Genomic DNA, 15,900 nt, shown 5'->3' on the forward strand with positions numbered 1-15,900 from the left:
GGAAATGTGAATTGGTGGAACGTGAATAGGTTGAAAGTAGTAGTAGCGATGGTGGCAGTGGGTGTAGTAGCTGCGGCGGTGATGCTGCTGCTGATAGTCGTAGTAGAGCAGTAGTCGTATAAGTTGTTGTTGTAGATATAGAGGTGGAAGTAAAGAGAAATTGAAGAGAATAGAGAATAGAGAAATAGAACGGAGCACGCTGTCGTAGCTGCTCGGTGAGAGAGGCTGCTTGAAACTGTTGGGTGCGGCGTAGGAGTGATCAATACTCCCCCTGTGCATATTCTACATCGCCATAGAAGTACCAAAGATAAAGCGACTCGCGAATTTTGAAAAGGCTTAAGCGGAATTGCATGTCAAGTCGTTACATCTTTGTCTTTTTTTTTTTTTCGTTCTCACTTTATTTTTATTAATAGTTGCTTTTTTTTTAATTAAACAGTTGTTCTTCATAGTGCTTTAAGTTTGCTGTTGCAATGGCTATCACTCATTAGTACTAGATCAAACAAATCAAATAGAAGGAAATATACGTAAAATTATTAATCTATAAAATATTAGTGGAATATTTCTTAAAAACTTCCAAAGAAATAATGAGAGGTAATTTTCATTTTAACTCAAAAAATTCTACATTTTTTTTTTATTCAAGTAACAATACTTTTGTATTTAACTTTTGTTTAGATTTTATTAGCGTAAGCATCGGTGAGCTTAAACAAAAAAATATCAACTTGACAATATGTTGTTGAGAAACTCGAGTGTTAGTATAATGGATAACGCCGTTGTTGCACTTGCTGTATTTAAACGTCATACTGCAAGGACATTCATTTGCAGCAGAGCTTTCAACGACGAGCTACTTTCAGAATGTCGAGATTTAAATTTCCTTTGTCTTTGTCTTTGTACCTGTCTTTATACTTTCTCTCCACTCATAAGAACCACTATTGTTAAACATAAATATTTTTAATGTCACGATTGCTGCAAATAAAGTGTTTCGTTTATCTGAATACATTTTTTTTTTTTTTTTCAATAACTCTTTTTTTTCAAAAACGCTTCATTTCTGTTCGCCCATATTTCACCGCACAGTCAGCTGTTGTTTTTTTTTATTTCCAACTTTTTTGTCATTTTAACGATGCTGGATTTATAAATTGGTTTCGTTTTCATCTGAAACCAATCTAAATTTTTCAAATTTATATATATTGCTCACTACATTATTTTTTTCTGTTAATGATTTCAACTTTTTCCAATAACGATAAAAAATACTTTGTTCACTTGTTATTTTCAAAATTCAATGCATAAAAATAAATAGGGAACCAACAAAATACCTTTCAATAACATAGTTGCAGTAATAAAATATATCTCTGTTTACTAAAACAGAAAACAAAGATATATTTTGGTCTAATGGGTTTAGTTTCTTGCAGAATCAGCAAAATACATTAGAGACTATATTAATATTACTAACGCGTTACATTTTTAGTGTTTTTTTTTTTTTTTAAGTCTAATCTATCTATCCTCAATAGCAAATTCTTGTCTAGTCTATTAAATCAACCGCTAACAGTTGACATGATTTATTTAAAAGATAAATTTTGACTCTTACAGATAATGAGCGAAAAAAAAATAATAAAAACTTGATTTGAACAAATTGATGTTATTGTAACTCGTGGCTTTCTTGAATTCAATGTAAAAAACATGAGAAAATATAATTAATAAAATTTTGTATTATACAATTAATACTGTCCAACGTTTTATTTTTTTATAAGAACTTTTTTAACTCACAAAAACGAGAAATATTACATGTGTCTATTAAGTTCTTAAAAAAGTTCTAATAAAGAATAAAATGCTGATCAATTATCTACTTTATGACCGCATTTTTAATAATATCATTTTATAGATATTCATTTTTTAGTTTATTATAGATTAGATTCATTTAAGTTAAACAATGTCAATTCAAATCAAACGGATTCAAAATAAATAAAAATCAAACATTTCTATTTCTTTAAAATTATCCAGTTTGTTGGTCAGTTTGATTTAAAAAAAAAAAAAAAAAAAAAAAAACATAACTACCACTAACAAACAACTGACATTAACATTATTTTCTACTCAGTGATGCGTGACTGCTAACTTTGACTACTCACATACAACTCGGACTACAAATCACGTTGATGATTGTTACCATCTAATGGCTTCCCTCTGTGTATTTTATCAAATTACATTGATGTGCTCTCGCATCATTTCATCCTTCAAAATTTTTTTATATACTCCTTACCATCATCATTATAATTACTTTCCAATGAATAATAATCATATACTCGCCGATTTTCAATTTTAATATACGTTTAATTCATGGCTTCGTAAATTTTATCATAAATCCAAGGATATTATTATTACGAAAATACATATCGGAATTTAGAAACGAACGGTTGAAAGAAAAGTAAAAGTATTAAAATTTTGTCAGAATGTTTGATATATTGCTCTACCTAACTCAAGTCGGGAACAAATTCCGAGGGTATTACAAAGGTCGTAGCTTCTATTCTATGTATCCTTCCTTTTAATGTACGCTTTAATAAAATTCAGAAGATATACATTCCTTCATGACAATTATTATACGTAATGTATGAAGTTGTAGATTGATTCGGCTTAATTAAAATTCTTTTTAGTTTGCATCAGCCCGTACATTACTTCAGACAGTAGTGATGATTAGCCTTTTTTTTTAATTATTATCACGACAACTTGGAACAAAAGACTTGTGTGAAATATAAAACTCTCTTAATGACTTTTTTCAAGTTGTCTTCGCACCTATTTTTTCTCTCTTTGTACTTGCAATAGTTATCTCGATTCAAAAGTAACAGTGCTAAGCTCAGAATTATACTCCTTTTTTTTACCACCCGACCATTAATTTCGCCTTTAATAGTGCTATACACTTTTCTCTGGACTTTATCAAAGTTTCTTTAATCGCACTAACAAAAAAAGAAAAAATATGGTCTTTGAGTTGCGATATTAAATTTCCTCAAAAGTCATATTTTTGAGGTAAAATTAAATATTTGAGTTATAAAGTATTGAAAATTTTAGAGAGTAAATCTAATGGAGAAAAAAAAAAAAATTACTCCAACAAAACTTGTCACAGATATTTAAAAGTATAATTTAATTGATTCTGAAAATTCACTGTTTAAAATAAACCGTCAAAAATTAGCATTGTTCTTCGTAGTGATACAATTTAAATGCTCTGTAACTTGTTTGAACACTACCGATGACTTGAGCTGTTATTTCGACTTTGCAAGCAGAAAATACAAGTTCAACACCGAAAGAGTTGACTCTGTACTTTGTTTTAACTTACAGTCGCTTTAGAATAAGTACGTTTTAAATTTAATTACATATCAATTTAAAAAATTATAATTCTTCATCGAAAAGATAAAGAATAAAATTAAGCTTTTTTTTTTATAAACAAGGAACCATCGAAGATAAAGTTACCATCTCCATGAGGATTTAAGACGTATCAAGTAGCTCGGCTTCGAGATTATTGCTAAAAGTTTTATAATTAACGTTACTCTGGTACTGTTGTTTTTTATTCGATATAAAAGTAAACCAAGTTCTATTAAAAACAACTGTAACTTTTGGTTAGAGTCAACATTATTGAAACTATTTCACAAGATTAAAATTAAATTAAATAACTTTGAAAAAAAAAAAAAATAGCAGAGAGGGCTCAGATGTACTTTGAATTTAATTACAAAAATGAAATACTTATACAATTTGTAATAAGAAATGGAAAATTTAATTGAAAAATCATTTAAACTCGACCTATTTAAACTTGGTACTTGTGACATTTTATGTGCACATTATTTATGAGTAAATTTTTTCATTGCGTGACTTGAGCTATCTTTATCGTTAATCGTATAAAAATTGCATGAGAAAAATTATGTGGGTTATTCCGTAAATTATTAAGTTTAAGCCAATGTGATATGTACTAACGTGACAGCTCATAGATGATATCATTACTTGAGTGTGTATTATAAATTATTTAGGTAGACTTATTCTTAGTATAAAACATAATACCCTTGTAATTTCTGGTATTGCTAATGACTGTCACTATTTCTTTAAAGGCACTGAGCCAACGGAAGCAATTATTTTGAGAAAAAATGCATTGAGTATAAGTTTAATTTTCGCTGCTCTTTAATCAAATAGGATATCAGCCAAAATGTTTAATGCATTTTTTATTTATATCATGTTGAATATCAATTTATTATACGAAGAAAATAATATAGGGAAATTCAAATAAAAAAATTCTCAAGTACCGTGGACTTTTCTACAACAAATAATAATTATTTTCTGTTATAATTTATAAACTATGCATCAATTTAACATACACAAATTTTATCAACTTTTATCATAAAATATATTTTTTTAATTAAAAAAAAAAAAAAAAAAATTGAGAGAAAAAATAAATAAAATTTCCGTTTCAATTTACATTGATATTCATCTCATTTTCTCCTTTCTCATTTACATTTACTCCATAATTTAAACGTCACTTTAGAAACATAAAAAACATACTTTTCTCATCTAAATTGAATTTAATAATTATAAATAAATATAGACTTTATAATTTATTATTTCCCATAAGATTATGTTGATTAATAAATAACAAAGATACTGGACATGAAAGTGAATTAAAACAATAAAATATAAAATGTTTATCGTGCAGAGTAGGCTAACAAGTTTATCGCTAAACAATTTCCGTGAGTTGACCGCCGCTTACTGGGCATGAACGTAAGCCATTAAAACTTTTAAACGAGTACTATTAAGGCGCGAGAATGAGTAAGGGAAAATAGTCCTGTTCATGTCAGCCGCAAAAAATTTCTCAGTTAGTTTTTAATTTTTCATCACTTATTTAACTTTATATATTATATAATATAATATTTAATTAAAATGAAAACGTTATTGCACATGATTTATATTACAATGAAATATAATTAAATAGAATTAAAAAAAAAAACTAAAATTACTATTTTAGATCCATGGCAACATTCCAATAGTGATCAATTATTAATTGATACCCAATCAAATCGGCTATTTAAGGATGCAGCTGAAAATCCAACAATTGTCAGTAATGTAGTTGTGTTGTAGTATTAAATTTAAATAATCGTAGTTACGTTTGAAATATATACATAAATATAATAATTTATCGACGAAAAAAAATAAGTGACAAATGTTTCCAGTGAGCGAGAAACAAAAAAATATATTTACCACTAAATTGTATAACACCGACCACTTTACATCGGTTAATGCAATCGATTTAAATAATTATAATATTAATGATAATAGTGATAATAATATCGATAGTACCGTCGAATTTAAATTTGAAATAAATCTAACAAGGAAATCCCATCAAACAATGCTTAGTTATCTCGCTGACATTCCAAGTTAATGCGTGTAATATTTACTTAGGCGTTAGAAATAACATTAGTGTTCAATTAAAGTAACTACGCGGCTTATTTGTAACAGCAAAACCTCATTCTAAATTCGCGAATCATTATCATAATTGATAATTACTCCAGTGATAATAAAATTTAATTATTTGTTTACCTGATGGTCGGTTATATTAAGTATTAATTACTTGTATTTAAATATTTACCGTGATTCTAAGTATACAGGATAGTAATATTATAGATTTTTAATTTGATAGATAAAAAAACAAATATTTACAATTTACGGGCTAATTTTTTAAGTCACGGGTAGGGATCTTTATTTAGGGTCAAGTGTTTGATTAAATATAAATAAAACAAGATGGCTTTCGCCGCGGCACGTATGATCCTCAAGGACAAACGACGAAAAGCCAGCAAAGAAGATTTTGCGCCCAGAGCTAGGAGTAAGGTAATGTTTCAACAACTTTATCAAAAATTGTAAAAAATAGAAAATTATTTCATTAACTGTAAATCTAGGTCAGTGTTCAATAAAATGGGTTATTAAAATTTTTTAATAGAGGGAATTGAAAAAAAAAATGTAATCGATCTGAATTCGATGTATGTGGCTGGAAAAGTGGAATTATGAATTTAAATTCATTTCAACTGGGATTTTTGGAATCCAATAATGTCGGTCTCAATTGCAATACTGGTATCGAATAGAAACTGATACAAAACAGTGAAGTCCGATACGAAAATTTGAATGCAACAAATTTAATTTTTCGTAAACGTGATCGAGTTAGTATGTGACTGGTTACCCGTCATCATAACTGTCCATACGAGCGTCAGTCTTTTCTCTGTGATAAAAAAAATTAAATTTTTCGAAAAATTTAAATAATGCATTCAAGAGTCATATAATGTGAAATTCCGGCAAGCTTTTAAGTGGATAATTTGATATTCGGCAAATATTTTAATTTTTGATCATCAATTTACAGGTACCAAATTTATGCTGAAACATGTGAAGAATTTCATTGTTGATGCTTTTGATCTATTGAAAATTTTCAAACCATGAGACATAAATATTTTACACTATCCATTCAACTTTGAAATTTTATCAGTTTAATAAATTAGTATTGAAATTTCAGGTCAATAAAAAAATGAACTTCTCATTTTAAATTCAAGGAAAGTAAATAACTTTTCGAAGTAATTTTAATTAAAATGTTAAAACAACAAATTAACTAATTTATTACCTTAATTATAAATTCTGTAACTATTTTAAATTTTATAATTTTATAATTGAAAATATTTGACGTAGCTCTAAAGTGAATTTTCGAAAACTAATAAGAGCAATTTGTTAGGAGATTGGATTTTCTTTACTATCATAAAAGATTATAACAGAAATAGTTATTAAGAGTATGGAGAAGAAAAGCCGATTAGTCTTTAAGAGAAAAAAGTAATTTTTTAGGGTACTTATCGTGTTTTTTCGACAAAGTCAGCTGTATTAACTTCAGCCCTACGATCAGCAATCGATTAATCGCGGAAATGTGATCTAAGCTTTATTGTATTATATCAGTGATGTCTTGTGAGTTTGTCATCTATACTGTTATCAGTCCTTCAAGCCTCTTCCCGAAGTAGAGCTTTTGATGCTTTTCAGCGTAAATTCTCTCTTATCTACCACACTATGTACGTGCTACCACACGTGCCACTTGCTTCCCTTATAAGCCGGAAAATAAAAACCTCAATCTGTTTTTTCAAGAAAGCTTTTTTATCGATACACTTTACTAATACTTTTACCCTAAAAGATTAAACTCATTCTAAATTTTCCGACTTGAATTTTTTATTTTAATTTCACTTCACTTTTGTTCGATTACGTTCCATTTCTTCTATTTTATTTTAACAAAGAAGTTTTCATTCTCTTCGATTATTGATTGCCTGCTACTGGGCTTTGAAGTTAAAAAAAAAAAAAAGAACTAAAGTTGAACTTGAAGTAAAAGATAAGGAATAAAAGAAACGAAGGAGATACTTTTTAAAAGTTCTTTTAATCCATTACTTAGTCCCTGAAAAGTAAAACCCGATGTATTGTTAAAAATCAATTAAATGACTAGTTTTTTATAAGTATTAGTTCAATTTTTCTTATTTTCATTCTTATTCATTTATTCTTTTATGATTTGAAATCCAAGTCTAGTCGAGTGACTGAATTTCAGTGATTGAGTTGTATTAAGTCGCTAAAGAGCATTTTGTTTTCAAAAAAGTTACGAAAGCGAGGAAAACGATGTTCCTTTGAGTTTTTTCATCTTGTATAAGTTTTTCTAAGCTTTTAATAACCTTAAAGTAAGAATAATGACCGATCAAAAGAATTTCATTGATAGCCGCTAGTTTGTGGAATAGAAATAAAATTTGATTAAACGGACGAGTTGAGAGTTGTAAGTTCTCTCAATTAAATTATGGTGAGTTAGTAGTACGTCGCTATACGTCTAACTTTATTAAGTTGAGGTGTCAATAATTAGCTTTTATTTCAAACTAGACTGCCCAAACGTTATTAAGTACTTATAACTTAACTTTGTATTATTGAACAATTTATCTTGGTCATTGTATTATACAACTTTCAAATCCAATATTTTAGTTTTAAAACAAATCATCATTCTTTTGCTTCTATTGATGCATAATGAGCACCTTTGTTAATTTAATTTAAAAATTTGAATTGAGATTAATTATACAAATTAACATGTCTCGTCAAAATATAAGTCAAATAAACTTTTTGAATAGTTTGAACTTTGAGTTGAATAATTTTAATTCTAATTATTTCATTGTAGGTATAAGTATTTAATTATTTCTCATGCTTGGCTTCATATATCTTGTACTTATACATTTTCTAGTGAAAAAAATATTATTTGCTTAACTTTTAACTTTTTTGAACAATTTAAAAAGACTAATATCAATATCTTAGAGAGATTCAAAGATGGCCGACTAGCTACTTGACGTGTTTTTATCAGACTTTGTTTTATCATTATTTGTGGCAGTTTAAAGTTACTGTGTGCAATTATATTATATATATCAATATCTTAATAATAATTTGTGAAAAATTTATGGTATTTGAAGTATCATAAAAGATTTAATGTAAAAATTTCAAGACTGACTTTACTTTTGAGAAGCTTTACTCTTAAGACTCACAGTATGAAAGTTGTAATAAATGTAAAGTTAAATCTTTTGATGTGATAATAAAAAGTTCACACCGGCTGTCTAAGATTATTACAAAATTGTAAAAATAAAAAATTATAAGAGCACAAATTATTTTAACGTCCTGAACTTGTATAATAATATTATATTTTCCATAAAAAATTCAACATTTGTCAACTTAATTCTTTAAAATGAAAGGACAAACATTTTTATATTATTTTATTTAGTTCAAATTTAAGTTCAACTTCTTGTCTTTATGTTTGACCGCCTTGTAAAACAAAAAAAATTTCTTTGACTTCCCATTTTCGCTCGCCCTTTCTAACAATGTTTCGCAACAAAAAAACTTTTTCAATGAATAAACAAATAGATTTTTTGTAAAAGACTCTAACAATGTAGACATCAAATGACAATCCAAGATCCTCTTAAGTTAGAACAATCACGTATAATAGTACAGAAGTGAAACTCTATTTCACAGAAGTACACTCCTGCAGAATAATCTGCGCATTATTACAATTATCATTATTATTACTATTATGATTGTCAGATTATTATTATTGTGATCTCATACAAAATTTATCAGCGTTATTATTACTATTTACGCTTTAGTACAATTAACAATGTTTATTAGCGTTAAAAGTATTTATGTCGCTTACATCAAAATAAAGTTAAAAAAGCTTAAATAAACATTTTGCCGTCGCATATCGAACAGTACAGCAAAATACATATTTGTATACAGTAGTTTAATGAGTTTCGTGTCGCGAATAACAAAAAGACGAACCTCATGTGGACAGTGATAGCGAAAATTTAACGTCAGTACCAGTGATACAGAATATGCGAACTCCGGTTTCACTCACTGACTGACAGTTTTGGAATTGTGTTACATTTAGATTTGTGAAAACATAAAAAAATTAAAGAAACAAAAAAAAAATTACAGCTCTCACAGACATATCACATAAATAAAAGGCAGCGCTGATTGCAGTGCCAGAGGACAGATAAATTCACCAGTTTCACGTTACATTCCTCGAATTCAGATTATATTTTCAACTGATAGACTATACATATAGTTTATCATCCCAGTTAACACAATACTGCGTCATGTATTGTTCGAGCGTCCTCTACCCGTAATTTTACATTTAAAAACAATTTCTATGAAAATACAGTCTCCGATAAAAATTCATAGTTATTATAATCTCCTTTAAAAATGTTTAACCTTCGGCATAAAACAATCTATAATAAATTTATCTCTATTATTTATTTAGTTTATCAGTTTATATACATACAGACCAAACTAAATATACCTACTTAACTTTTAGGTACATACTATATAATTCTATCAATGAAAATAATTATTTTATATGTATTGTGTTCTGCTAATTATTTATATATCATCTATTATATTGTCTAGAGACAGTTTATCAACTAATTGTCTATGTATTTTTTTTATTTTCAATAAAAGTTTCGCATGCTTTAATTGTTAACTCAAACAAAAATAAAAAATGTGTCAAAGCATACAATAACGAGTAAAATAAAATAGATTAACTAGACAGATTCGATGAGTAGTGAGAACACAGAATTTAATAAAATAGTGAATGTAAATTTATAAGCTCTCACTGACTATGCTATTAATGTTTTCACCTGTCTATTATATCTCTCTCTACGTCTATCTACTATTTTTATTAATAATAATTATTAATACCACATTTAGTGTTTATATAGTTTTTTTTTTTTTTTAATAATTATAAGTTATATATTATAACTCAAACCTACAATATCATACAGTTAAGTGTGATTGGTGACCATCACTGTACTTGTGTTTACAGGCTCGCAGTGCCAGTACAAGTAGCTTTAGAAGTCTGAGCCAGGTACATAATAAGATCACAAAATGATCAACATAGATAGAATTTAGAGTATTTTATTAGTTGAGTTTATAACTATTATTATTGTTAATAATTAGTATTAGACAGAAAGAGTTTATAGTAGTTTATAGAATGAGTTTTTTGCATAATGTTAAATTTCATTACTATTATTATTATCGTTAAGGGTTGCAAATATTAAAATGATTCTATTAAAAAAAATCAATTATAGATATAATTTTCAATTAGCTTTAATTACTTGTTTACTTCAAAAGTTCATTAAAAATAATTATTTTTGCAACCCTGATATAATAATTATTGTCAAGATTTTTTTAATAAACACTAACAAAGTAAACAATTTTGTAACGTTAAAACTTATCATCATTTCATAGATCTTCGAGACGATAACCAGTTAGTAAAAAGTACTCATTACAATCCCGATGCATTAATTACGTTATTACATCACAGTAGTTGACACATTTACTTTTTAAAACTTTCTTCACATACTCTTACTCAAAGTCATACCTTTTTTTTCCTATTTATATTCCATGCTCGTACTTTTGTTAGCTGTAGTATTTGTTCTATTGAAATAAAAGTGACTTTTTAAAATAAACGTGAGAGAGAATTGAATTTTTAATCTTTTTCCGTAGCTTATTTATTTTATAGTGTGTTACAATTCTTTTTTTTTTTATCTTTGAAATTTTTGCACGAAAAAAATTATGCATGTTCGAAGCTCGTGCTCCCGTTTAGTAAACATGCAAACATTCAACATGACGCATGCTTAGACACGCGAATGGGTCTGCAATTTTTATATTCAAGTTTACAAAATTTTTCAGTAAATAATGGATCGTAAACTTTGTAAGATTGTCAAACATCTTCGCATGGTCATTTATTTTACTTGAATTCTATAATCATTACTTTGTATATTTAAACAGAACAAGACATCAACTGACATATATTTAATTATTTCTACTTTGTCGTTGAATACTATGAAATTTCTTTACAGCTCTAACTCACGGTACACTTAAGTACTTTTTTAGATATGAAAAAAATTAAAGACTTGAGATTTCAAGTTAATTTTCAAGTCTCAGCTCATCATAAAACCTTGGGGAGCAATTAAAATTACAATAAAAGTTTATATGGAGCGGTAATTTTAAAATAATAACTTTATCCATCAATTTTTAACGTTTTAACTTCAAAGTTTTCTAATTAAAGTCTCAAGTGGCTTGTCTTATTAAACAAAATCTTAACAGTTAATTATTGCAAGTATCTTATAATAAAAAACGGTTAATAATTCCATCACTATTGCTGTTATTATAAACTGAATATCGCCTTACTTATTTACCAAAAATATTTCTTCTCATTTTACCGCGGTTTTCTCTGAATATTTTGTGCTCCAATAAAAGCTTATTAAAAATTTTTCTGACCATAGAGTGAATAATTCAAACTGTATTGTTGTATGAATACGAGGCATTTTCCAAAATTCCTGACATAGCTGAATCGAGTTTCAGTTTGAAAGCACAAATTCTGTGGGCTGCTTCTTATGGCTATAAAATTAATATACCTAATATATAACTAGTCGCTTCGACAAAACTCCTGCGAAACTTGTATAATATAGGCAAACATAGTATGAAATACTATTTTTTTAATTATTTCAAACCCGTACAGTCAGATCTGCTAATAATAAAAAATTCTATTTTTTACGGCCTCAATAAAAACAACGGGGATAAAAAATTGAAATACTAATTAGCGAAATACTGGTACATATATCATTTTACACAAAGCAACTTATTCCATATGGCAGCACAGATTATAGTGCAAATAGAGTTAAACACCCGCAAGATATTTCTCTTATTTCACTTAAACTCCAGTTACAGTTGCATCAAACACGTGGATTCATATAAATGTATGTACATATCTGTATATATATATATTTATCTTTCATCGCAAGTTGTCTAAAGCTTGACATATTAATGATATACGCATTCCTTCCGGGTGTACATTCACTACTCTGCATGAGTCTGAAGTGAATCAGTGAGATACTCGCTACACTCTATATCTCCAGCCCCAGGCTACACTATATCTTGTTCCTCCGAATGCTACACATAACCTACAATCCTTTTTAAGTCTTTTCTAAAGAACTTCCTTCACAATCTACAAAGCCGCAGATATACAAAATGAATCTCCCGGGTTAGGTACAATTCGACAAAATAAACTCCAAAAATTATTATTATTATTATTATCATTCCCGAGCGCGGATCATCAGATGAAAAAATTTATAATGAAAAAAAAGTAAATCCTCTTTTAAAATGAGTATGAAAGACGAAATGAACAGCTCAATGATGTGCAATCCGTCGGTTCAAGTATCATTTCACTGTACATAGGTTGGGATTAGATAAAAGTATCTAGAATCATGAGGAAAAAAAATGATAAAATAAGAGTTAAAAAAACTAAATCACGTGAAAGCATTGAGAGCAATGAGACCATGGGTCCGAGGTTGGTCCAACTTAACGAAGCTCGAGAAGTAGAAATGACGAAACGATCGATAGACTCACGGTTAGTCACGTGTTCTTTGCTTTACTATTTTCACATGTAACTTCAACATTATTATTTTTATTTTTAAAAAAGTTGTGGATTCGTGGATAAACATCCTCTTGTTGCAAAAATTACTTATTACGTCTAAACTTTCAAGTTCCAAAAACTTTTTTCGTTTAAAAAGAACATTTTTTCTTTTTAGTATAGACATGAAACTTTCACCACCAAAGTTTTTTTCTTTATGAAGATGATTTCGCTCTAAAAATCATCGACCTTATTCTAATTCTCTTCCTTTTATTTAATTATGATTGTGACAATTTTCCAATTTATTGATAAAAATTTTTATCAGAAACCCGACTCGACTGCCTGACTCGATAGTAATCTCTACTACTCGGAAGTGGATCCTTGAAATTTCTCTGACATTCTTGTGTTTGTCGTGTACATAAATTTAATCCGTTACATCTGTGATAGCTGATATTAAACAACATAAACTATAAAATTGAACAAAAGTTCGCTATCTACTATCAGGTTAATTCGTATTTTTATTTACTTTATCTATTTTTTAGTCTGCTTCTTTCATACGAGTGAGTTTTGAACCATTTGACCCAGCACCGTTCAATGAGACTTCGTTTATTGTTATTGCTGAGCCATTGTTACAACAACGTTTCAAAACTCGTCTACGTGCACTTATAGGAATGAGAAAACTCAATATTCTAGTTCTGATAGTAAACTTCTGAAATGAACTGTTGATCGAAGTTTAAGAAAATCACATTTTTTGAAATTGCACTTTGACCTACTTGATTGGCAGGAAGATAAAACTTATTAAAACTGAGTTATCAGTAATTGTAGATAAAATTTCTAAATGACAGTCATTGCACAAACTAAATTATCAGTTTTCAAATAATTAATTTAAAAAACTGTTAAGATCGGAATCTTTTATCTTGAGAAGTAAAACTTTTGTTTCAAATTACAATACCAATTTACTTTTATAGCAATTTTAACTCTGCCATCTGGTTTAAATTTCGCTAGTCAATTATTGCTCATTACTCATTCAGCGCATTGACAAACTAAACCGACAAAATTTTAGACCTGATCGGAAATAATCAATTCCACATCACACGCTCGTTAATTCTCACCAGATGGATTTGTGAATTTACGCGTTGTTTTTTAAATCGATTTATATGAAAAAAGAAAATCCGCTTAACCATAAAACCATTTTTTTTATAAATGAATGCTTTTACTGGTCCCGTAAAAAATATACATCATCGTTACACGTACCAATTTTTCATCTTTATAATCTTAATCCTAATACATTTTTTCTCAATTTTTAAAGTTAAAAGTTGTGGATAAAAGCGCTGAAGTAAGTCACAGTACGTGAGAGAGAAAGAAAAGATAGAAGTAGTAAGGAAAGAATAGGACAGAATGAAAATTTTCAAGGACACTCTGTGAGCTTCTTATTGATCTCAAACGGTTTCCAAGCCCGGTTGTAAATGCGAGGATAAAACGCCCATTAAAAATTATGATATTGCATGTAAATATATGTTATTCTCTATAAATCCCCTATGCCGTACAAAGTAATTGAAATAAAGAAAAAAAATTAAAAATAAACGATAAAATTGTTCACCAACAAAGCAATCTAGTTATAGTTTATGACCAGTATAGTGTATAGTATCTCGACCCATAGCAGTATCGTTAAAAGACAATTATTTACTGTCTTAAGTAAATTGCATCGTTTCTCCCAGAGTGCAGTGGAAGCATGATGATCTTGTGGTCTGGGAACACATCACCGTTAATGTTGAGCGCTGACATAAAGCGTGGTTTCATGAAACAAGACATGTGACAACAAGCTTGTATACCGTCCCCTTGAGATAAATTCTTGGACGTATATGAGTAGGAAACGGTGGTTGATATGCATAAACGCGACATCATGTTAAAGTGAACCTCAACACGAAACAAAATCGATTTTGTCAATAATATTACATTTGCGTTATATCGTAAATTCTTTTAAATCCAGGGCAAGGTGGGGAGAATTATGTTTTTATTGATTTCATTTTTGTTATATGTGGATATCACAATAGTTGATGAAATTTGTCGGTTATAACAGTAACTATATTTAATTATCATCTCGGGAGCTTTTTCGAACTGGTATCATATCAATAATTTAATTGAATTTATGATACTCTCTCTGGGAAAGATATTTTTAATTTTACCACGACTTGATGGTGGTCGCGAGTTTTAAAAAATTGGCGCATTTAGAATAGTATTAGAATTTTTTTCAAAATAAAATTAAAAATTATTGTTATAAAGAAAATTCTTTCTAAATCTATGACCCTGATTTTTTAATGCTTGTACCGATGTATTATACGCATCCCTACTCATAAATAATAAATCAAACAATAAGAGAAAATTGAAGGCTGTATTTGTTTAAAATTGATAATTTTTACTATTATTTGATCGTAGTCATAGTCCCAGTCATGTATGCCAATTGCTACGGAACGTGTACACGTAAATTGTACGACATCAATAATATATTTTTGGGCAAATATCCAACGCGTGTAGGTTGTATGAATTTATTTTCCATTCATTCTTCGATTGAGATGATAATATTACATCTATTTTTTATTTATACTCTATACATAGTTTGTCCGTGTACCTTTATTTATTTATTTATTTGTTCTTTTTGTTCATTTCAATATGTTTTTCATTTATAAAATCAGTGGAAATATTTATATAATATGACGTTTATTTTATTTGATAAAAAACAAAATTTGCATCAATGAAATTCGAAAGTAAACGTATACAGGGTTTTAATATCGAACACATGGTAAACTTCATCACGTTCGTATATTATCATAAATTTACATAAGCTTTTTAAACTATTTAATTTGAAAACTCTAATAAGCTCTGAAAAAAAAAATTTAATAACTACGGAGAATCTGTAATTTAAAATTCCTTTC

The 15,900-nt window shown here is 28.2% G+C and overlaps 1 protein-coding gene across 3 annotated transcripts in view; it reads left to right on the forward strand.

Moving 5' to 3' along the window:
* Positions 1–15,900, forward strand: part of LOC141529864 (neo-calmodulin) — a 73,742-nt gene that overhangs the window by 22,307 nt on the left and 35,535 nt on the right. Inside the window, exons 1-2 of one of the 3 annotated variants that reach the window (XM_074246585.1) lie at positions 5,001–5,850; positions 10,376–10,417. The exons of 1 other annotated variant lie outside the window; for it this stretch is intronic. In XM_074246585.1, coding sequence (XP_074102686.1) covers positions 5,764–5,850; positions 10,376–10,417 — 129 coding nt within the window. In that variant the 5' untranslated portion in view covers positions 5,001–5,763. Of the gene's footprint in view, positions 1–5,000; positions 5,851–10,375; positions 10,418–15,900 lie in introns of those variants that run through there. One more of the 3 variants, XM_074246586.1, reaches the window with a different exon arrangement.

The sequence above is a fragment of the Cotesia typhae genome, unplaced genomic scaffold (genome assembly GCF_013202065.1).
Source record: "Cotesia typhae breed Kobodo isofemale line unplaced genomic scaffold, CoteBio_Ctyphae contig_48, whole genome shotgun sequence".
NCBI classification, from domain to species: domain Eukaryota; kingdom Metazoa; phylum Arthropoda; class Insecta; order Hymenoptera; family Braconidae; genus Cotesia; species Cotesia typhae.